At 39.0% G+C, this 23,717-nt stretch overlaps 2 protein-coding genes across 3 annotated transcripts in view; one reads left to right on the forward strand and one right to left on the reverse strand.

The window, feature by feature from the left end:
* Positions 1 to 997: 997 nt before the first annotated feature.
* Positions 998 to 4,133, reverse strand: CCN1 (cellular communication network factor 1). Its single transcript, XM_081948484.1, has 5 exons — positions 3,674 to 4,133; positions 3,087 to 3,303; positions 2,383 to 2,727; positions 2,029 to 2,231; positions 998 to 1,915 (listed from the first exon to the last, which is right to left on the reverse strand). Exons 1-5 carry the CDS (start codon positions 3,734 to 3,736, stop codon positions 1,616 to 1,618), a joined length of 1,128 nt encoding a protein of 375 aa, XP_081804610.1. The 5' UTR covers positions 3,737 to 4,133; the 3' UTR covers positions 998 to 1,615.
* Positions 4,134 to 6,303: 2,170 nt separating this feature from the next.
* DDAH1 (dimethylarginine dimethylaminohydrolase 1) overlaps positions 6,304 to 23,717 on the forward strand; it is a 167,221-nt gene continuing 149,807 nt past the window's right edge. The window contains exons 1-2 of one of the 2 annotated variants that reach the window (XM_081946098.1): positions 6,304 to 6,503; positions 7,287 to 8,261. The gene's annotated coding sequence lies outside the window, so the exon portion shown is untranslated. The remainder of the gene's footprint in view (positions 6,504 to 7,286; positions 8,262 to 23,717) is intronic. The other variant, XM_081946097.1, reaches the window with a different exon arrangement.

Raw genomic sequence — 23,717 nt, forward strand, 5'->3', positions numbered from 1 at the left:
TCTCTGCATTATTGGCCACACAGGGCTTTTTGCAAATGAAAACACTTGATAATACATCTATATCAGAATTAGAGTAAATGAGGCAACTAACTAATGTGTTCCAGTTTAGACTGGGTAGCTTCTAGATTGTGTGTGGCTTATTCACCAGGCCATTAAACCCCATTAGATAATGTAGAAGAATTCCAAATCCATCAGTCCTAATCCTTGCAACTAGAGGTTAAATATTAATGAGATTTGCTGCTCAATTATTATGGAGATTAATGAGAAAAGAACAATGTTGCATGGCTTAAGTGGGACAAAAATGTCTAAAAGTAATGGTTCCTTCTGTGCCCATCTCTTTAGTTATTTGCCTGAACAAAGGTTTATATTTGCAGGTAAAGGGGAAATCAAAGGCAAAAGGAGAAGTTAGCTCTTAGCCTGCAGCAAAAAGTGAGATGAATTCCTGGCATTCTTTTCTTTAATAACGTGTTTACTTTGAGTAAGACCAGTAATTGCTTCACCCTCATTTAAATTTGAATTTAGTGAAACCACCTCCTGCAGACTGTAGAAAAGCATACAAAGAGCCTATTCACTTGCAGGAAGTAACCGTAGAAATCATACAAAGCACTGTCCTGCTTAGTTGCTGCTGTCTACTTCACTGAATCATGAGTAGAACATGTTTTAAATTAACAGGGTCTCTACCAAAAAGCAATGGTTGATCATCATAGTTATTAAGAAGGCACATCCTGATTAGAGATCAAGAACTGATATGGGAAACTGTGCTTAAAGATTACAGGTAAAGAGGGTTTCCTATTGTGAAATATTTCTAATTCTTCCACTTCATTCCTGAAAAAATAATTAGTTCCAGGACCCTGGTAAGATGGCAGAACTTTTATATTTATCTTGAGCATGTTTATTTGAAAGCAGGACTCATTTGTATGTTAAAAGTGCTACACAGTAGATGGAGTTAGGATCCTGCTTACCCCCTCCGGCAGTTTGAATCATATTGACTGAAAAATTAGGTAAATATTTCTTTATTAAATGATTAATTCTATAAATAAACTTTCTTAATTCATTGAATATAAAATTAAATTATTTACAACTTATTCCAGTATTAAGGTTTTTTCTTCTCCCTCCAAGAACAAAGCTACATTTTGATAAATAAAATATTCAGCTTTAAAAACATCCAATTTCTGTTTGTTGATATGAAATATGTAGCTGATGTTTATAGCTGCCATAGATGGGCACTCCAAAAGTGCCCACCCTGGAAAGGAGTGTTAACTTCCAACATGACTTTCAAACAACAAAAATATGATGCTATGCTGAACAGTAGAAACTGAAGGTTTTCACTGCCCAAACAGACAAAACTTTGCATAAACAGATAGAAACAGAAATCAGTAATCACAAGTGCTCCAAATTGAAGCAGTAAATTTGCTCCAGTACTATGAAGCTTTAAGTATGCTCAAACTTTTGTAAGAGTAACCAGTCGCACAGTCTTTTCTTGTTGTTCTATGTTGCCCTCCACTGGGTAAAGGCATCACTTCAATAAGAGTTCATTTTTTTCCACACTGGTACTTCAAAAATAAAGTCAGATATTAATTACAATCCTCCTTCTCAAGCCTGTACACATCACCACTTAGTCCCTAAATTTGTGGATGTCATTGAATAGCTGGTAATTAGGATACGCCTCATTTCCATGGGGACAATTGTAGCTGCATCTGCAAGACTGGATCATCATGACATTCTTGGTGAAGGTCTCTCCATCATCACAGTGAAACTGGACCTTGATAGTCCTGGTTTGTTGAGGAGTGCAACATCGGCCATCCACACATGAGCCACAGTACTTTGGGCGGTACTTTTTTACACTTGAGCATCCTGCATAAGTAAACTTGACTGGAATTTGAGACTTTTTGGTCTTGGTGCATTTCTTTCCCTTCTGGAAGAAGAGAGATTGTGTGGTTAGGCAAAACTCTTGACTAAAAGACACACAGCCCCACCCAACTAAGAAATGACACAAGAACAGGGTGAATATAAGGAAGACCCATTTACCTTCAAGGAGTCGTAACTAGGCTGACCACATGGCCTCACTTCACATATCCTGGTCTCTTTAACTAGCCTACATCCAGGATTATCATTGGTGACTCGCGTAGAGACTCCAGTCCCACAGGTCTTTGAACACTGAGACCATGAAGTTGTTTGGACTATGCATTTTGGATTCTCAAAGGAATGGCTGCGAATGTCGGTTTCAAAGACTAAAAGACAGAAAGAAGAAAATAATAATGTAAGTTTCTCATACTTAGGACTTAGCATGCATAGCAAAACCCTGTAGACATCAATATATAACCCCACCACCATCACCACTTGGTAGCAGAGGAAAATGTGGAGCTAATATTTATAACTCACCTGGTAAGATTTTCACTTTTCTTTTTATTGTGGATAATTCATTGTTGCTGGTCAATTTTCCTTCAGAAGCATCCACATCAAAACCTTTGCCAAAGAATCCTTCCACATGTTCCAGGTTACCTTTGGAGTCATCACAGACCCATTCCTCACAACACTGACCAGGGACTTTTACTAGCCTTGGGTTAGGACATCCCAAAAATGGAAGGGAGACTTTTTGCAAGCAGAGTGGGATGCATCCAACAGCTCCATCAATGCATGTACACTGATGCTTGCAATTGGGCTGAAAGCTTTCTCCATTCTGATAAATTTTGGAGTTGTATTCGCAGGGTCTTCCTTCTGACTGTGCTGTAAAGATTTAAAAAGAGAGAGAGAGACCGTAAGTCGGGCTTCAAGTCTCCTCTAGCAGAGTGGTTCCCCCACCCCCTGCTCTATTAAATCCAATTTAATGGTAAAGAGCCCTACAATCCCCCAGAGCTCTGGGCTAGAACAATAAGTTAGTCAGGAATCACTTTTCCTTATGTGCTGTTACTGCAGTCCAGACATAGTGAATTGCATTCCAGACTGCTGAAGTAATATGCCCTTCTGCCAATCTACCAACAACAAAGCATAACCATACATGGACTGAAAATTGCTAAACTTCCCGAGGAGAATGTATGTATCTGCATGAATGAGATATTAAAAGAGCCAAGCTGCCAGCTTCTTACCTCTGCAGATCCCTTTCAAAGCTGTGGAACTGGCGCCAAAGTTGCATTCCAGCCCTTTCGTGTGATCACAAGGCTGCGTCTTGCTACAGTCCTCATTGAGCTGTTTAGCACAGACTTTACAGCATTTGCAACCATCCAAAACCAGACCCACTCCTGGAGCGCATTTGGGGACCTTCAGAGGACATTCACAAGTGTCTGGGCAGGAAGAAGAAATCACCTGCAGAGGAGAAGGAAATGAATCATAGCTATGAGATATAACCGCTACTGTAAACAAGGTTGTTAAAGCCATCAGTTTTCCTGCCCTAAATAAGCAAAACATTCAGGAAGTTCACTCAGTTACAGCCATTCAAGCACTTTCTTCATCTGGAAGTTATTGAATAAGTTTAACTTTGGAGTTGTTTCTTAAACCCCGAATAGGAATGCCAGCCCCCTGTTCTAACACACATTCACACATGCTGTGTTTTTTGTTCCTTGCAAGCAAACTTTATTTAAAAGAGGGAGGTGCACATTTCTCACTGAAAATACACAAGGAAGGGAGGAAAAGCCCAAACCCTGCACCCCAATTTGAAATCAAAATCCACACCTACCCTATTTACTAATTGAAGGACGGCAAAAGCCAGGATCCAACAGCTGGTTCTCTGCGAGTTCATCTTCAATCGTTTCCAGACGCTGCGGATACGCGGTCCTTTTTTTCCTTAGCTCAACCCGAAGGAAGGAGGGAGGGAAAAATAAGGAGAGGGAGGAAAAACAGCAGGACTTGGGGTTTCGTTCTGCTCTGGCGGCGCCTTTCAGAGACGGCTCGAGTCCTGGAGGAATGCTAAACGCCTTCGCCACCGGCTCTAGCTCCTTTTCTCGAGAAAGCGAGAGAGAGAAGACACCGGGTCTCTCTTTCGGCTGGTTTTTTTCTTTCTTTTGCTCTTCCGCCTGACGTTTCTCAGAGCCCTTTGCCTGTCTGAGCAGAAGCGGAGTGGGAGCCGCCTTATATACCGTGCCGCCGCCGCCGCGTGCTGCAGCTCCGCTGACGTCGAGCCAGAATTCTAAAGCATCAGGAATTCTAAAGCATCTCAGGAATGTTTCCTTGGCGCGGTTTGCATCCAAGCTCCTCCCTGTCTAAGGGCTTTATGCTTTGGGGAGGTGGAAGGCGGGAGAGCTTACAGCAAGGGCTTTCTTTCCTTCTTCCCCCCCCCTCCCCTTAGTTTCAACCTATTAAACCACCACACACACCGCTTTGGGTTTTTTTTTTGTCTCCCCTACGCGTTGTATTTCCTCCACTTGCGGCCTGGGAAACCGGTGTCTTGTAGCAGATTGTCCCGCGGACAATTGAAGCTCTAAATTAGCTTCCAACGCCAGAGGAGCCTGGGGATGGGGGGTGTGTGTGTGTGTGACGGACGACGGGGAACGGGAGAATGGGAAGGGTACGGCGGGGTAGAACAGCCATGCAAATCGTTTCGATGTTTGGGTGGGATCCAGGGCTGGAACTAAAGGGTGTATCCCCCCCCCAAAAAAAAAAACCTGGTGGCGTGGTTTAAGCTTTATGAATGGGGTTGTGAGGAGAAACTCAACGCTTGGTCGTCCCCGTTTTCTTAGGCATTTGAAGGGAAATATTTGTTTCTCTGCTTTTACGGTTTTTTTTGGGGGGGGTTGTAGTTACAATCCCGCCCCTCTGCTCCTGAAAGCTTTGTTCCCCCTAGTCCAGGTCAACGCAAGTTAGCAAGCAAGCGTTCTGATGTGCTTTTAACAAATCTTGAGTGTCTTCCATTATTTATTAGATTTTTTAACCTGCCTTTATTACTTTATCAGTGAACAGACTTAATGCTTCTTCCACACACACACACACACCCAACAACCATATGAAGTGGGTTGGGTTGAAAGAGAATGACTGGCCCAAAGTCACCCAATCTGTTTTCATACCTAAGGTGGAACTGGAACTCATGGTCTCTTACTTTCTAGGCCAGCATCTTCACCGCTACCCCAGCCTTTTGATTGGGCTGTTATAAGGCCTCTTCACCTGAGCAGTGGGGTGGACTAGAAGATCTCTGAATTCCCTTCCAATTCTATGATTCTAGGTTCTAAACTGGCTTTCATCTTTGCATTCATACTTGGATGAAAATGTTTTGGATTAGCTTTCTGCTTTGATTGTAATGCACTTTGGAAATAAAGGTTTTTAAAAAAAGACACTTGATTCTTGATGTGCCTGCAGGTTGGGATACAGGCTGAAGGTGAGAAGGGACAAGCGGTTTCAATAAAAGCAAATGTGAAACCTTCAAAGCTGTGCAAATAGAACAGTTGAACTTGCAGTGACCTTTATTCCAACCCTAAGTAAATATAATAAACACTTAAATTGCATGCTCCAATTTACACATCAGTTATCAAAGCAATGGCTTTAAAATGATGAAATAAATTGTTTACATCTACTTTAAAAAAAAAGCTTCATACTATATCTTGGCGTTTTAACATTTGCAATATGTTCAAAAATACATATGATTCCAAAGCTCCACTATTTAAAATTCTTCAGAATCCTACATTTTGTTGAGGGCCTGACACAGTTTTTTTAGGCCTGTCAGTAATGTAATGCAACAATACATCTTCAGACTATTTCTCCTGTTAATACTTAATAATATTAATATTTACTGATAATTAATTCTCTTTGCTAACAATTCTTATCTTGTTTGAAGCTGGGGGAGCCAGTTGTTCCTAGCTTTTGTTGTTACTATTTGACTTCAGGACTGTAAGTATTTCCAGATGGTGATTCAGACACTAGACGTAACAATATTTCCATATTTGGTAGAGCAGTAGCCTGCATTTTGCACATTTTTCTACTCTGTTATCCAACCACAAAGCATTCCTGACAGCTTCAGATACTGTTAAATATAGACTTTACTTTTGTTCCCAGGGCAGGAAATTCTTTGGAATTCCTGATGGGGTGTATTTCCACCTCCCTCCCACCCCCTTCTTCAGTGGTCTGCCTATTATGGTTTAGGAGGAACAGCATTGGAAATAATAATAGTGGTTTGCTGGGGGGGAGGGGGGTGGTTCCTTTTTTGTGAAATAAGGAATCCCATTTGAGTTTGTAGCTAATTTTATTTCAATAGAAGTCTTTTGTTTGTTTTCAACAATTAAAACAGACGAGCAATATGCAGAATGCACTTGCAAAAAAAAAGCAAGTGATTAATAGGAGGGGGAACAGGGAGGTGTTGGGATGGGAAAGCAATGGGATCGACCTGGCTGCCTTGTTGGTGTCTTACATGTGCTACTCAGTCACAGGGGGGTGGCCATGGAGGGGAGGGGAACTCACCCCTTGCCAGCCCTACTGCTGCTTAGGAGAAGGAAAACCCAAGCTGCCTGCTCTTGCCAGAGTTTAAGGAGGTTTTAGTGCATGGAAGGAGACCTGCCACGGGGCTGTGAACATGTGTTGGGGTAAGTTGCTCCTGAGTCTTAATTTGAAGAGGTGTAGAAAGATACACAGAGCTGTATGTGTCTGTTAGATATTGTGAGGAAGGAAAGGAAGGAAGGAAGGAAGGAAGGAAGGAAGGAAGGAAAGGAAGGAAGGAAGGAAGGAAGGAAGGAAGGAAGGAAGGAAGGAAGGAAGGAAGGAAGGAAGGAAGGGGTAGCGTTCTTGAATTTTAGAAATGATCAGATTTTCTTTTTCTCTCTCTCTTTGGGAAAAAGGTTTGGTTGCCTCTGCAGCCAGGGAGGTTGGAGCAGTATAATAGAGCCAGTGTCTTGTATAGGTGGAGGCTGGAAGCCCCAGGCTGACTCGAATCCAGTGATGTTTCCACAAACAGGCTAGGTTTGGTCTCAGACATAAAGCATATTTTCAACTTGGTTCTAGGCATCTCTCTCTGTCCCCCTTTCCCTCCCACCTCCCGCACACGTCTCCTTCCCTCTGCCAAAGAGCAGACGTGAGGCTGATGGATAAGAGTCCATCTTCGGGAGTAAATTCCCCACTCTCCATCTATTTCTGCCCTGCTGAAGGCAACATGAGGAAACCATCTGGTCCGCGAGGTTGCCAAAAAGAAAGAAAGAAAGAAAGAGAGAGAGAGAGAGAGAGAGAGAGAGAGAGAGAGAGAGAGAGAGAGAGAGAGAGAGAGAGAGAGAGAGAGAGAGAGAGGCTCGGGATAAAAATAACTGTTTGGGTTGCCCCCCCCCCCCGCTTTTTTTTCTTTCTTTCACAATTCCTGCCCTCTCCTCTTGTTCCAGAACGAATACCCTCCCCCAGACACTGGCGGCAGCGAAGGGGCTGCTTGGAGCAGGAGCTCGCTGAGAAACGGCCGAGGCTGTAAAGTACCCCTTCAGCTGCCCGGGTTGTGCGGTTGCTCTTTGGGAAGAGCAGGGAGAAGAGAGAGTCTGCTCCGCCCTCCCTCCTCTCCAGCCTGGCTCCCAGGACCCAAGACTGAGAAGCGGAGAGTGGGATGCGGAGCGGAGGGCGAAGCTCCGGCCAAAGTGATTTCCGGCTTCGGCTGAAGGAATTTCCAACTCCCGCCATATTTGGTGAAAGCTTAGAGGACCTCGTCATCGGCGCTTCTACTAAGACGATGGCGTAGAGGGATGGAGCTCCGCCAGAAATGCTCAGAAGGACCTTGGATTGCATACCGAAGATGCATGTCACTTGAGAATCCCTAAGAACGTGTTTTATCTCTCCCTGGAGAGGGTTAGAAATATTGCTTCCTCTCCTGACGGAAAAAGAGTGCTCCTTAGGCAGCCTTTTCCTACCTTTGAATGGCTCTAATGAGTCCTTGTCTAAGTTGTTTCAGGGTTCATTTGTGAATCCAAGCCAAGGAGTGTGGAATAGATGAAGTCTTGTGTGAGAGAAACGAAATTGATATTTTGGCAGCACCAATTGGTTTGTTTGCTGAACTTACACCCCATCTTTCCTTCAGGAGCTCAAATCAATTTGCACAACACACACACACACATTCTCCCCACCCCCACCCCAATTTTCCTCACAACATTCTGGTGTCAAGTTGGTGTAAAAGAAAGCGACTGGGGAAAACCACTTAGCAAGCTTCCATGGCTCTGGGTGACCTTGATCTGGCTTCAGGTCCCCTTTGTGAAGCAGCGAGGCCCAGAAAATGTGCCTTCCTTGTCATCCACTTGTTTGACGGAACATCTGCTTCTTGTAGATTCAGATGGCCATCCTTGTGAAAGGCTGTGAAGACCTAGCTTTTCCTCCAGGTATTTGGGGCAGGCTATTAATGGAGCCTAGCAAGATTATCTGGGATATGTGGATGTCATTTTTGTTGCAGTACCTTGACATTTTTTAAAAAATATTTTTTTGTATGATGCTTTTATTTTCTTTGCTCATTGGCCAGAGGTCCAATGGTAGATGGACAACCATTTGTATTTGCTGAATAAATAAAGCTGGACATCTCTGTGCCAGTCCAACAACTTCTGAAGAATGTTGCATTTTACTATAGTCATTTCTGCCTTGCTTGACCAAGTAATCAGAGGAATTTGACTGGAAATATTACTGTAGAAACATTAGTCAAGTACTAAGAAATCTGAGAAGGGCACTTAAAATCATTCTTGAAATAATGTGAAAACTTGACTTATTCTCCAGCTCCATAAAAGTACTTAAGAGGTAGCTCCAAGCCTTAGGAACAAACCTCTATCAGAAGCAATCCCTACATAAAGTAGGGGTGCATTTAACAGCCTTGACATTTTTACATTAACTCATTAAATATATGTCTTGATCCAGTTCAACATGCTGGATGATACATGCTATTTTCTTGTATGCAGAAAATGCAGGCATCTTCTTGGTGACATTAAGGCAATGAAAATGCCATACATGAAAGATTGATATTTAGATGTAAATTATTAGAAGCAAAGTAATTTTTTCCACAAAGGAAACCTGTTAAATGGCAATGTTTGTAGAGATTCTCAGTCATCCAGGTCATGGTTGTTTCAAGAGGCAACTGAACTTTCTGGTTTTTCTTTGAAGATGTTTGGCCATCTGAACCATTATATATAATGTCTTCAGCTCATTACATGTAATTGCCATTTAACAACTGTTAAATGGCAATTAGATTGTAATCTAATGAAACCAGTTGACTTTAGGTACCTAGAGACATTTTTCAAGCATCCACAAAGTGGAAAAGTTTAATGCTATCTCATCAGTCCCAGCTTCTGTATGGGCAATTGGGCTCTTCAGGCCCAAGCTATAACTTTTCTAGAGGCATTCTATATTCAGATCCATCAATCTGCTTTTTCCCCCTTCTCTCCCTCATTCTTACCAAGCATTTTTCTTAGTTCATCCACTCATATAATACATTCAAAACATGATTTTTGTTGCCTAAACATTGTTTCGAAGAGGCAGTCAGCCTTTACTTTTTTCAGGAATGATTGGTTCTTTTTGTAATCCATATAATCCTAATACTTATCTTCAAATCCATAATCCAGAAGTGTGCTTTCTTATACTCATTCTCAATGGTCAGTTTTTACATCTATACATCATGATTAGGAAATATTGCTTTAACTAATCTAATATCTATTGTCATAGACACTGCCTTAATATATAATACTTTATGTAAGCTTGACATTGCCTCTCCTATATTGTTCATTGTTGCCTATGCTTAAGATCCCAAAATAAATCTAAATACCACTTACACTTATTTACCATCAATTCTCAATATCAAACATGCTGATTTACATTATTTTTGTCTTGTTAAACTTGTAATATTTCCATATTCTACTTTTCACATTCTAGCTTTAGTTTCTTGATTTCTAAATCTTCTTTACTTTTAATTAATAGAGTTAAATAATAAAGTCTATAGTAACCTTCAAACTCTGGTTTTGAAGATGATGCCTAAGAATACTGTGCACAGCCAAGAAAAATAACCAATGGATTATTAATTATCTCACTCAAGGCAAAAATGACCTTGCTCAAAATATATCCTACTTTGGACACATTATGCAAAAACCTAGTTCTCTGAAGAAAGCTGTAATGGTGGGAAAGACAGAAGGAAAAAGAAGTAGCATGATGGCTGGACTCAGATACAGTGGCCATGTTTGCACCACTGGAAGACCTAAAAGACCACGTTAGGGACAAATCCTGGTGAAAATCTATCTGTGCGGTTATTAAGAGTCAATGCTAACTTGATGGTACATAATTAATTAGTCAGTTAATTTGCACATTCTCTTTCATCTTGTTCTTGTTATATATTAGCCGCTTATACCTTTCTTTTCCAAACTGTAAGTGATATAGTCTCATTCCATATTTGTTGGCATTGTGCTGTGAATCCTTTAACTGCTTGTTCTGCAGTTTGAAACAGTTTAAAACCAATGCCATTTTTTTTGCTTTTACAGTCTCAAATAATGTTGCCCCCAGCAAACTGCATTGATACCAAAATGAAGACATTTAACCAATGATATCCAAATGCTGGCATTGAATATGTATCCAATGCCAATCAAATGCTGGCATTATAGTTTTGTGTTACGATGTCTCATGCAGTTTTGTTAATTATTATTTTGTGTAATGGCATTGTCATGCATACATTGTCATTTGATTCCCTTGCTCTTGCCTCCAGATGCCCACGTGTTTCATACTTCTCTTTCTAGTAGAGTCATTTTGTGAATGGATTCTCCAGAAATATTTCTATCCTTTCATAATCTTTCATAATCTTCTTAAAACAACTTTATTTTCCTACTTTCTGTAATTTTCTAAATTTAATACATATTTCATTTTCAATTAATTCATAGATTGTTCCACAACCTATACATAGAAGCATCTTGAGTAACTGGATTTAACTTTTTTATATTATTTCTCCTATTGTGTTATCAATTTGATTGGAAATTGTCCACCTGATGTTATTCAATACAGTTTTCCAGTTTTCACACTTATGATCATCAGTGTAGGATTTTTATATTCATGAATTATTAATTAATATCATTATTAGCAACACCATCTTATATACTACTTCATAGTGCTTTACAGCCCTCTCTAAGCAGTTTACAAAGTCAGTATATTGCTCCCAACAATTGGGGTCCTCATTTTACTGACTTCGAAAGGATGAAAGACTGAATCAACCTTGAGCCTGGTGAGATTCGAACTGCCAAATTGCAGTCAGCCAGCAGAATTAGTCTGCATTCTAAGCACTGCACCACCGCGGCATCATCATCATTATTATTATGTTAATCTTTGGTGAGATTCACAGTCTTTGGGACTGGTTGGTAGCTCAACAGCTCGAGTCCTGAGCAAGGACCTAGGAACTGTTAAGGTAACATCGGAGGATATAAGCTGTTCCAAGTAGGGTGGCTTTTTGTAGAGTCAGAATGTTCAAGTCAAGTAAATTTAGAATTAGTAAATTATTATTATTATTATTATTATTATTATTATTATTATTATTATTATTATTATTATTATTATTATTATTATTATTATTATTATTATTATTATTATTATACAATTGTATCACAGTGGCCAGTTGCTTTGCCGGATTTGGCATTGATTACTAGTCGGGCCCCACCCAGGGGCCTAGGACATCGTAACATATTTTCGTAATATATGTGCGGATCCAAGCAGTGCAGCTTTTTGCATTTGACTGATGGTGATTTTGTCAAGTTTTAGCTGTTTTAAATGTAATTCCAGTGCTTTTGGAATTATACCCAGTATGCCGATTACCACTGGAATTACCACTGCTGGTTTGTGCCATAATCGTTGAATTTCAATTTTTAAGTCCTGGTATTTCGCAATTTTTTCATGTTCCTTCTCGTCGACTCTGCTATCACCTGGTATTGCGATGTCTATGATTGTAACCTTCTTTTTCTCAACCAGTGTGATGTCTGGTGTGTTATGCGCCAGTATTTTGTCCGTTTGTATACGAAAATCCCACAGGATCTTGACCATCTGATTTTCGGTGACTTTTTCAGGCTTATGTTCCCGCCAGTTTGTTGTTGTTTTAATATTATAATTTTTGCACAAATTCCAGTGGATCATTTGTGCTACTGAATTGTGCCGCAATTTATAATCAGTTTGCGCGATTTTTTTTACAGCAGCTGAGTATGTGGTCAACAGTTTCATCAACTTCTTTGCAGAGTTTGCATTTGGCATCATCAGAGGATTTTTCGATTTTGGCCTTAATGGCATTTGTTCGGATAGCCTGTTCTTGCGCATCCAGGATTAGTGACTCTGTTTCTTTCTTTAATGTACCTGTTTTTATTATTATTGTTGTTGTTGTTGTTGTTGTTATTGTTTAATGTCCTTTTTTCATTACAGCGTTTATTTTTCCAACCTGCCACAGGCAGTCCTCGACTTAAAACCATTTGATTAGTGACTGTCTAAAATTACAACAGCACTGAAAAAAGTGACGTATGACCATTTTTCACGCTATAGCATCCCCATGGTCACTTAGCAACTGGCAGGTATTTATGACAGTTACCCTGTCCTGGGGTCATGTGGTCACCATTTGCTACCTTCTCAGATGGCTTTTGACAAGCAAAGTCAATGGGGGAAGCTGGATTTACTTAACTGTGTGATTTACTTAGCAACTGTAGTGATTCATTCAACAATTGTGGCAAAAAGGTAGTAAAATGGGGCAAAACTCGGTTCACAATTGCTGTACTTAATTTAGCAGTAGCATTTAGACTTATATACCACTTCAAAGTGCTTTACAGCCCTCTCTAAGCGTTCAACAATGGAAACAATGGAAAGGCTCGATTGGGGTCAGATTGGGGTCAAAGACTACCTATAAATCACCTGAGTTCTCTTCCTTTTCACTAATTCTATGGAATCTCTTTCAAACTTTATATTTTATTCTGCATGAACACAAAGTAAATTCAAAAAGAGTACATATGGCAAATGGTGAACAAACATTGTGTTAGAAAATGTTTGTTTAAGACAAAGAAAATGCCCTTAAGCTCGGATAGTTCTGTTTTTTTTTCCCTTTGTCGTTTTTTCTTCCCCTCCCCTTCTCAATTTTTCCATAGATAATTTTCTGCTTACCTTAGAATAGGCCTCTCCTACTGCTTTTGCCAGACTACTGGTTCCTGCAGCCTTAAATCATCTTTTTAGTTTTTTTTTTTAAAGTGTTGGTTCCAAGACTCACTGGTGAGCTGAAAAACTGGGAAAGATAGTTAAACATGGAAATTCATAGGAAAAGACAGGGGAACTACAGTATGACCTCAGCATTTAATGTTAATGTGGTTTCAGGTTGTAGAAAGTTAATTCTTTTGGATGAAATGTATACATTTATATTTCCTATGTAACATCTGTATAAACTGGACTCCTTAAGAACTGCTTAGAGGGGTTTTTTTGGTTGCTCATTCTTGCATTAAGCTTTCATCCTTTGCAAAATTTACTTCTGGATCTCTCTGCTATTCTAGAATAATAACAATGGCACTAGACAGTAATAATAATTTTTAATATTATTAAACAACAACATCTGCCTATCACAAATCCTTGGGAAGGACTCAATAGGACACAAATGCCAAATGCAATCTAAAACTCTGGCTCTGTCCAATCAACCACCATAATTTATTAAACATGTATGCAACCTGACTCTCGGCAATTCTGAGCATCTCGCAACAAATAAAATCAATACAAAATAACATAACAAATATAAAAACATAAAATACACACAATACATAAATACAATAAAGCAAGGGGGCCTGTCTCTCCAAAGTTGTGGATGAAGGACCAGGTCTTTAAAGGTAAAGGTTGCCCTTGCACAAAGGTGTTAGTTGTCCCTGACTCTAGGGGGCAGTGCTCATCTCCGTTTCAAAGCCGAAGAGCCAGCACTGTCCGAAGATGTCTCTGTAGTCATGTGGCCAGCATGACTAAATGCCGAAGGTGCAGGGAACATGGGGGCATCCAGATTTTGGGAGACTTCTTGCTAGATTTTCAAACCTGATGCCACCAGGTATGTTATTAATTCTCAGATTTATATCTACAACACATCTGGGAAGATGTGTTGGGATATATATGTATTTATTTTCAGATTACAAAGTGATCCGGGAGAGGTCCCTCATCTATTTGAGATATACCTAGAATCTTCCAGTTTGAGTGAAAGTCTAATGATCTCTCTTCAGATTTTATCAAACACAAATGCATCTTGGACTGTGTGAGTGAGACATTTTACAACTAGGGGCGGGGGGGGGGGGGGCAGAAATACTTGTAAGAATTTCAATAGCTCTGCAAGTGTATCAGGTTTTTTAAATAGCATAGATTCAGATAGGTTCATCATTAGTTAACCACAACATCTTCAAAATGCCCCAGCAACCCAATGTTCTCTGTATCTACTAACATCTGGCTTGTCTAAACCTGAGTCCATGATTTACATAGCATTATCTTACTGCTGTTTCCTGTAAAACACCTGTTCTCTGCAAAACAAATAAAATGTTTTGCCAACAGTTGTTTCTATTGCCATAGTAAAGCTTGGGTTATACTAAAGTTTGTTAGTGAGGAAAAGCTCAAAGTCCACCTGGTATAAAAATAAACAAATTTTCCAGGCTATTATGGAAGTGAACACTCCTAAAATCGAAGTTTAAAGAAGTAGCATAGCCTCAAACCACAACTTTCCACCCTGCAGCTTGATTTCTATTGGCACATTGGTCTCTGTTAGTGGTTTGAGCTCATACTTTTCTTCCTGGGGTTCTAATCATATGTGTTGTGTGTGTGTGAGTGAGACAGCGAGAGTGAGAGAGAGACAGAGAGAGGGGGTGGAGAGAAAATTTCAGCTCCCTTGGATTCTAAGAATGACATTAGCAATGTGACATAATCTCTAGATTCCCATTCAAAGCTAATGTTAGAAAGTTTTCCCTGTCAAACTTTATGAGTTTCAACATTGCTGCTTCTCAAATTTCAGGAAGCAGCAATCATTTTGGAATGAACTTTCTATTCTTTTACTTTCTATAACAGATATGCAAATATCCTGTTTTCAGATTATTCTAGACTGGAGTCTGAGTGTTTTAGACTGTCAATGCTCAATGGAGATTCGAGATTTAATATCTCCATCAGACATTCTGTCAGAGAAACTTAGATGTTTCTGAATTGGTCGCAAGTATTGGTTGAGACAAAGATGGAGAGCAAGGAAGCGTAAACTTGATCTGCTATGAAATTATATTAGGTTTAATAAATTTTAATAATCATCTCAAGTTATCTTAAAATTAACTGTAGTGTTAAAATAGCAAGTTGCCGGGGAAGAGGTGGAGAGAGACATTATACACTACTATAAATATATTACTATAGAAATATATCTTTATAACAATTTCATTATCATAAGAACTTCACTTTTCCACAAACCATTTTCTAAAACAAGTCCACAAATTTCTCAGCTGATTGACCCCTTTATAAAGGTTCAGATTGTTCATCAACCCCCAAACATTTGCAATATGAAAATAATGTAATGAATCATTATTTAACTAATTGTTAAATTAATTGTTGCTAATTATTTAACTAACAAACAACAACAACAACAACAACAATAATGCATAGTCCTATTTATCCTTAGGTTCCATATTGATCACTTTGGAGGGTCCTAGTCTATAATCTAATTGAATTCTTCCTTCCCTTTTGCCCATCTATGTCAATATATTTGAAAGTAACTCTGTAGTTATCAGGTACAAAAAAAACCTGGTCCATATATGCTAATTAACTGATTTATTTACAAGAGCCATGGTAGCAAAATGGTTAAAATGCAGTATTGCAGGCAAAGTCTGGCCACTGCCAGGAGTTCGATCCTGAGTGGCTCCAGTTTGACTCAGGCTTCCATCCTCCTCAGGCCGATAAAATGAGGACCCAATTGTTGAGGACAATACACTGATATTGTAAAGCAGGGGTGTCCAAATTTGGCAACTTTAAGACTTGTGGACTTCAACTCCCAGAATTCCCCAGCCAGCTCTGCTGGCTGGGGAATTCTGGGAATTGAAGTCCACAAGTCTTAAAGTTGCCAAGTTTGGACACCCCTGTTGTAAAGCATTCAAAGAGTGCTGTAAAGCACTGTGGAATGGCATAGAAGTCTATTGCTCCTATTCCTTAAGCCTATGCACAGGAATTTTCTCAGTCTATGGTTAGCACCTGGACAGAGGTAGGTAAGTGTTAGCAGTGTTCAGAGAGGAATGGCGGATTTTGTTCTTTTGTGGCTATGTAATGATTCCAAACTGATACCTTTTTAACTCCTTCCCCTAGCTCTGCCAATCTCTCCCCTATAGTAGTTTGGACCTATAACTGCTTAAAAGTCTTTCTGTTCCCACAAATTTTATTGCTTTGTTTTCTCTTACCACCATCCAATGTACTACATGCTTATTCTAACCTTTAAGACAAGCTTTTGGAAAGCTTGGTTGAGCATGTCCAATTTTGCACACATGGTATGGTGGTGTTGTTTTTTAATGGGAACCAGTATTGCATAGCTTTAAGACTAATGTTTATACTATGAGATATATTTTAATAAGTGGTATACCAATGTTTTCAATAAATAAATATTAGAAAAAATAGGAACACGTGTCAATACTTATTTCCTCAGTTTAAAGTCCATAACATCATTGCATAATAATATAGTGATTATGAATCTAAATGCTATTAGATAGAAAAGGCAAGTAGTGATTTTAAAATATGCTCATGATATTTTGAATTTACCCCTGGCATTTTCTATAGAAATTCAATATTTTGAACTGAAAGGGATACTCAGTTGCTACAGTCACTTTTAGTCTTTACTGGCAAATATTTATTTTACAGTTTCAATTCTCTGTTGAAAGTATTTTTCCTCAAAGATTCATTTATGGTAATATATTTAAATACATTTTCTTCATTTGCTGTAGTATATAACATTTATGTTAATAATATTCCTACATAATTCAAAATCATTTGAAGTTTTTTGAGTACAAAAAAGGTGCTGTTTTTTCTTCTTCAAGGAACAGAGAATCTAATTTTACACATGATGGGACTGTAAGACCAGGACAAACAATAAGAGAAATAAAATGAAAAAGAACTAAAGATAAAGTACATTAGGTAAAATACATTCACTCTTTCAAAGCAAAAAATATCACTATGTAATTTAGGTGAGTGCTGCTATATATAAGAGGTTATATTAATATTTTTGTGCTGAACACACACAAAGAACAATTACATATTTTAAACAATTTCCATATTTTAAATGCTAGAAAATAATTATATAATTCTGCTTAAAGTCTATAGGTTTTATTTAAATACTAGCTGAATATCAGTGCTCCACTATGAAACTATGTGATCAGGCTTGATAAATTGACACTTAACAGCTTGAAAATAAATGAGTAGTTACGATCAGCCTCTCCTCTCCCCTTCTCTCCCTCAGGTTTGCTCCACAGAGGCCTCTCCTATCTTATCTCCTTATCTCCCTCAGTCTAACTCCTTAGCATCAGAGCGTCTTTTTCAGATGGGGAGGAGGAGTAGAATGTCTAAACTCCCAGCCTGCAGGCCAGATGAGTCATGCACAGGCCATGCCCATGCCCAAGTGGCAATTGGAAGAGTTCTTTTCAGGTGGGAAGGGGAAGTAGAATGTCTAACTCCTTAGCATCGGAGCATGTTAATAATACTATAAGAAATACTAATGATCTGATGGTCATTTCAAAAAAAAATTCTTAGTGAGCACCTAGAAGCCAAGAGGAACAAATTTCAAGTTTGTAGGCTTTACGGTTCTGGAGATTTTGTGATGATGCATGAGTGGTATTTCGCTTTTATATATATAGATTTAATTTTTCTTATTCATGGAAGTGTTTATTGAATCTCTAATTTATTGTTTACAATGTAATTATAAAATAGTAGCAATCATTTACAAAATGTATAAAATAGTGCATGTTCTATTATAAAAGAGCATACAAATCTTATTTTAAATATGAAGTCATATTATCATGTTTGCATTACAAAGTGTAATTAAATGACTATATAATGGAAGTATGCTAAAGTATTACAGATTCAGCTGTCAAGTTGAACACTGCCCATGTCAAAACTATGTCTCAAACACTGTATTATGCCACTCAAAAAGTTGAAAAAAGTTCAAAGCAAAAGTAGGATAACATACAAGAGCCATAGGCAAATGATAATAATGTATGTGGATCTCCTTAGCCATGCGATTGGCTAATATTTTTGGTAATTCCAAAAGTTTACTTTCTCGGTATCTCTGATAATGGAACAGTTTATAAACTTGAGAAATCCATCCATTCATTCATCCATCCATCCATCCATCCATCCATCCATCCATCACATTTGTCCTACAAAGATTCATAGAAGAACACTGAAGTCATAGTTTCAATTGATGTTCTTTCCAGTATTGTCCAAAACATAGTGATTCTTAATATGGAGAGATATGTAACTTTAGTGAAGTTTTTTTAAAAAGAATTTTATTGGTTTTTAAACATTTTTGGGAAAAGATAAGAGGGTACATAGAAAATTTTGGCAGCTTCCACGCTAGTGGTAGAAATCCCTCCAAATCTCACAATTTTTACAATATTAAAAACAACGTGTAAAAGATAAACAAAAAACAGACTCTTATTCTACATTGTATCGAATCATGTGTTCAATCATCTTTTCCTTTGTCACTTGCTAGTATATCAACAATTACAAATATTTCAAATACATTTATTTTTGTGACCTGAGCCTTATTGATATTGCTCCTTCCTCCCTGTCCCCAGGTGGGGCCACAGCCCCCCCTCCTTCATATCTTGTGCCTTGCTACCCTTTTCACCACCTTCCCTATGTTCGTCCTCTAGGAGAGAAAGGTGTTTTTTAATGAAGGCTTCAGCTTCCTGCACTGTATTAATTCTAATTCTGTTTCCCTCCCCAAAAAATCAACATTCCCTCTGGCAATAGCCATCTAAACCAAACTCCTTTATTGTATAATTTTTTTGATAAAGAGGAATACTTCCTCCTTCTTTCTCTTATCTTTTTCGGAATTTGCTTAAGAATGGTAATTTCTTCATCTTTATATTTTAGTGGTCCCTCCCTTTGGGCCCCTAGCACCTCATCCCTTGTGGTCCTCCTGAGAAATTTAACATGTACCTCCCTTGGAACATTATGACTTCTAGCATATGCTGAATTAACCCTGTAAACCATATCCATATCTTACGACAACTGCTCTTTATTTCTCTTAATGTATTCTGCTAAAATTGTATTCATAATATCCTTAAAGTCTTCATTTTCTGTCTCTAGTAGGTTCTGGAATCTGAGAAAAAAGGACATTCTTTCAAATTCTATTTTTGCCATAAACTTTTCCAGGTCTACATTTCCCTTCCAGATTGCCTTAACCTCCTCCCCCAGCCCAGCCACTCCCTCCTCCAACACCACAATTCTCTGTTTGTTTTCTGAAATATGATGTTTAACATCTCTGAGTTCATCTTTGAGATCTGTTACCTCTTTTTTCAACTCATTTTGACCCCTCATTATTTCTTGAAACATTTGGGTAACAGATAGTTCTTTTGAGCTCTCTCCAGGCCCTTCTTGTTGTAGCAATGAAGTAATTTTCGTTTGCTGCATGCTTGAACTGAAGGTGGCAGACGCAGGAGCCAAAAATGACTTGCCCGTTGGTTGTTTCTTAGGCCCCATTTGTCTGAGTTCAGAGATGGTATAAGTCTTTTACAAAGAAAATGGCGTCAGCGGAGTATGCAGCCTTGCCGATCCAAGGAGACAGACAAATCCAAACGGGAAAGGCTAATTCTCCTTCACAGTTCCAAGGCATCGAGGTACAGCAGAAAGGGGAAAGTCAAATAATCAAAGCCCAGGAGGACCACGTAAGAGGAGAGATCCAGGTTTCCCTCAGAGAGGGTAATAAAACAGTACCAGAGGGATTTTTTTTCCCGAAGGTAGTTTCAAAAGGCAGACTTCATTTGTAAGTGCAAAAACAAAGACGGAAGGGAGCCATTTTGGCTCCTCCTTTCACAGGGAGAAAAACGGAGATCTCCATAAAGTTTTTTTTAAAAAGAACAGCTCAGCAATCATCTCTTGCAATTGTGATAGCAATCTTTCTCACATAGTTAGTTCAAGTGACGAGTCAGCATTTATTCTCTCTCCATTCCAATATAGAGAGAGCTAATTTAAATGCTGCTTAATCCGAGGAGGGGGTAAAGAGAAGAGACACCTCCCTCTAATCTTCAGTTTCAAATAAATTGAACACGAACTTACAATAGTCTGCTGCTTATCCTTTAATGAGAGTTAAGGAGATCAGGGTGGCTCCCCCACCACCAGCATTCAGCTGCTCTTCCTTGTATTAATTCCTTCCCCCCGGAGCCCATTCAGCAAAAGGGCGGACAGCCCAAAGCTGTACCATGCCCCCCCCGCTCCCCGGCTCCTGGGGCGAGGCTGAAAAACACCCCCGCCGGCTGCCGCCGAGTCCGGGGGGTTTTAGCGAGCCGCCCTGCGGCAGGAGACCCCTCCAAGCCCCCCTGTGCTCCTTACAGAGCGCACCAAGGAGACGAGTGGCAGACAGCGTGTCCGTCGCCTGCAGGAACTGGAAGTGATCTCCTTTAGTGAAGATTTTTAAAATAACCTCATACTGTAGTTCCTAATCAAGCTCTGTGAGTTCCATTCCCCACCCCTAAAAAAATTCCACTGGCACAGATGTCACCTAAACCAGCATAGCTTTCACTGTCATACTCATACTTTGACTATGAATAAAGTCTGGTCATGCAGGGAGGGATTGAACAAACATAGTCAATGAATGAGTTTCTTCTGTCAAACTTCAGAAAAATCTCCTAACACTGTAGGGCTTGGTCAATTTGTAATAGGATTTGAGTGAAGAGATGTGTCACTATTAACATATATGGAATCATTTCATTTCAGGAAGCCATGGGTTCGTACTTGTTGACAAGAGGCTTCTATAAATAGGATTAAGCATACAAATAAATAAATTACTCTGGTCATGTCAGCTAAGCCTTTCAATTTTATTTCACTGGAAATAATATCCATGTACAAATGATCTGTATAGGTTCTTTTTGTTGTATTGTTAAATGAAAGGAGTGTGGTATTGCATTTTGCTGCTTAATTGTAGTTTTTATGACACTCTGACATAGGAATAGATGAAGGTTAAGGTGCTGCATTAATAATAAGCATGTTGAACATTTAACAAAGCAATTCATCCTCATTTTTAAATAAATGTATTGCTGTTCAGAGATCTAGGAATAAATAGCAATCCTTTCCTCCCAGATTCAGTAATAAGGCTTAATCTGTAAAAAGCTTAAACAGAATATTCAAAAATCTTTCTTCTGTCCCTTTTCTTTATCTTTTTCCAACTGATACTTAATAGTCCTTAGCTTCTCAGTCTGTATTAAACCTTTAAATTAAATCTTATTAAATCTTCCCAACCCTTTTCCAGATTTTTTTCCTATCTCTGCTAAATATGCCGTTGTATTTTCCTTATCTCTTACTAGCCTTTTCTCTTACTGGCCTTTGTTACCACCATCTATTTTTATTATTTAAAAAATAGTGCAGAAACAATGAACAAGGTAGAGCAGGGCTGTCAAACTCATGGATGTGTCACATGCTGGCCATGCCCACGCTTGGTTTAGTGAAGGGGGAAAAAGTCCCGATACATCAGATGACGCTGCCGTGATGACATGAGTTTGACACCTCTGAGGTGGAGAAAAGGCTCCAAACAAATGACAATATATTTTTAATATATATAAATATATATGTTAAAAAAATTTCTCCTGGTTTTTGTGCTCTTTTTAAATAAACAAATTAAATGGAATTTCTAGAAACTGATTCATGTTCTATGGTTTGTACATTAGTAAATGTTATCATGTTGAGTGATAGATACAGCAGATGGATAGATGGATGACTCACAGACAGACAGACAGACAATCTTCTTGCACGTATTAAAAAAGCCATCTCTGTTTCTTTAGTCTTATAATCTATTTTATAGAATTTGAAAGAACTTTCTCCACTGTTCTTTTTTAATTTCTGTCCCACTGAGACTAGTGGTACTTTTTCTGAAGTAAGTGTGCACAGTTCTTATGTTTTCCTTTCCAGAATGCATGAAATAATTTTCATATTCATGTCTCCAAATATTTGGTTTATATCCCAGCCAGGGCCAGCAAGAATCTGGGTTTTAACTTCATCTCCTCTATGCTTTGCTGTTCCCTGAAAGTTACACATGTTTTTACTAGTTTCTATTAAATTATATGTTTTTACTTATTTAACTCTTTCTACTATGCTTTAACTTTGACTAGCTGATAACCTGGCGTTGCCCGGATTTTTATAGATGTCAAAGTGTTTGTCTGATAGGGAGCCATTGAGAAGGGCCTTTCTTCCCCCTTACTCCCATGCCCTTCATCCCAGCCCTCTCCCTTCCTCCTCCTATGCGCTCCTCTTTTCCGTCTTGTCTATGATCCTGGCACTTTGCCCTGAAGTGTTGTCTGACAGGGAGCTATTGAGAGGGGCCTTTCTTCTCCCTACTCCCATGCCCATCATCTCTGCCCCCTCCCTTCCTCCTCCTATGCGCTCCTCTTTTCCGCCCTTTCTACGAACCTGGCACTTTGCCCCAAATCTATCAGACGCTTCCCCATTGGTCCACTGGAGGGCAAACGTCATGGCTGGCTTTCCAGAGGAAGTGGCAAAGGAACTGACATCACAAAAAATTGCCGCTCTAGGATGGTGCACTTGTTCTCCTTAATGGCCCAGGCTCTCCCTTCCCCCTCCCATGACATTACAAACAATTGCCGCTGTAGGACATCACACTCGCTCTCCTTAACGGCCCAGGTTTTCCAGAGTTATGCTGGAACACAGACACACACACACCCCAGGGGTGTCTTACCCCCACTAGTATTTGTTTCCAGAGGGTAAGTCATCTGTGTACTGAGTTTGGTTGAAATTGCTCGAGGTGCTCCAGAGTTATGCTGGAACATACATACTTACATACATACATACATACATACATACATACATACATACATACATACATACATGCATGCATGCATGGATACAGATAGAAAAAAAGAAAAGATTGTGCATTTGCTGATGCAAGTTATCTCTTGAAGTTTCAGTATTTGGAAAATTATCATTTACCTTGCTGTTCTTACCATCTAAAAGTACTCAAGATAGTGATTTTTTTTTCTATTTCCATTCACTATACTTTGAGCAAAAACAGCAGTTGGTCTTGAAGCAATGTAAAGACTTTCAGTTTTGCTATAGTAGAAGTTTTCATTTTATGCCTTAGAATTTAAGGTGTCACAAAGCCTTTGATTCTTTGCTACATCAAACTTACTTTCTAGAAATTGATTTGAGGAATTGTATCATGGAATTCCCCCTGGAAATATTGTAAGGCCTTCTTTGGAAAGAATGAGTATTTGCAGTGTCAATGGTCTTCACTTTTAAGTGGTTTTGTATTCTTGTAAAGGAACTTGATGGTTTCTTAAAAGGAGAAATGTAAACATCTCACCCTCTCTGATAAAATAAGAATGCTGGCAGCCAAAAATAATAGATGTGTTTTAAGAACTATTATTGATGCAGGTGTTCTGTTTAGGAATGCACACGCACCTGCTCTTCTTAGCACTGTTTATCTATAAATTAAATGAATGGAAACCCTTTAGCTTGATTGGTTTCCAAATCATAATGATATTTCATACTTGAGGGAGGTTTTTTAAAAAATTTAGCTAAATACATAAGGTTGAGTTTTGGGGGAATTGGGGAGAAGATAAATTTTACAGTTGACTTACCAGAGCAGTGGTTCA

This window comes from Natrix helvetica (genome assembly GCF_964273705.1).
Source record: "Natrix helvetica genome assembly, chromosome: 3".
NCBI classification, from domain to species: domain Eukaryota; kingdom Metazoa; phylum Chordata; class Lepidosauria; order Squamata; family Natricidae; genus Natrix; species Natrix helvetica.

Excerpts from the sequence above, each read along its gene's own strand:
- CCN1 (XM_081948484.1), bottom strand. The coding sequence starts at position 3,736 with ATGAACTCGCAGAGAACCAGCTGTTGGATCCTGGCTTTTGCCGTCCTT. Across the intron at positions 2,728-3,086 it reads TTTGAAAGGGATCTGCAGAG|CACAGTCAGAAGGAAGACCC; the intron begins GTAAGAAGCTGG and ends AAATCTTTACAG. Across the intron at positions 2,232-2,382 it reads AAAAGTGAAAATCTTACCAG|TCTTTGAAACCGACATTCGC; the intron begins GTGAGTTATAAA and ends TCTGTCTTTTAG.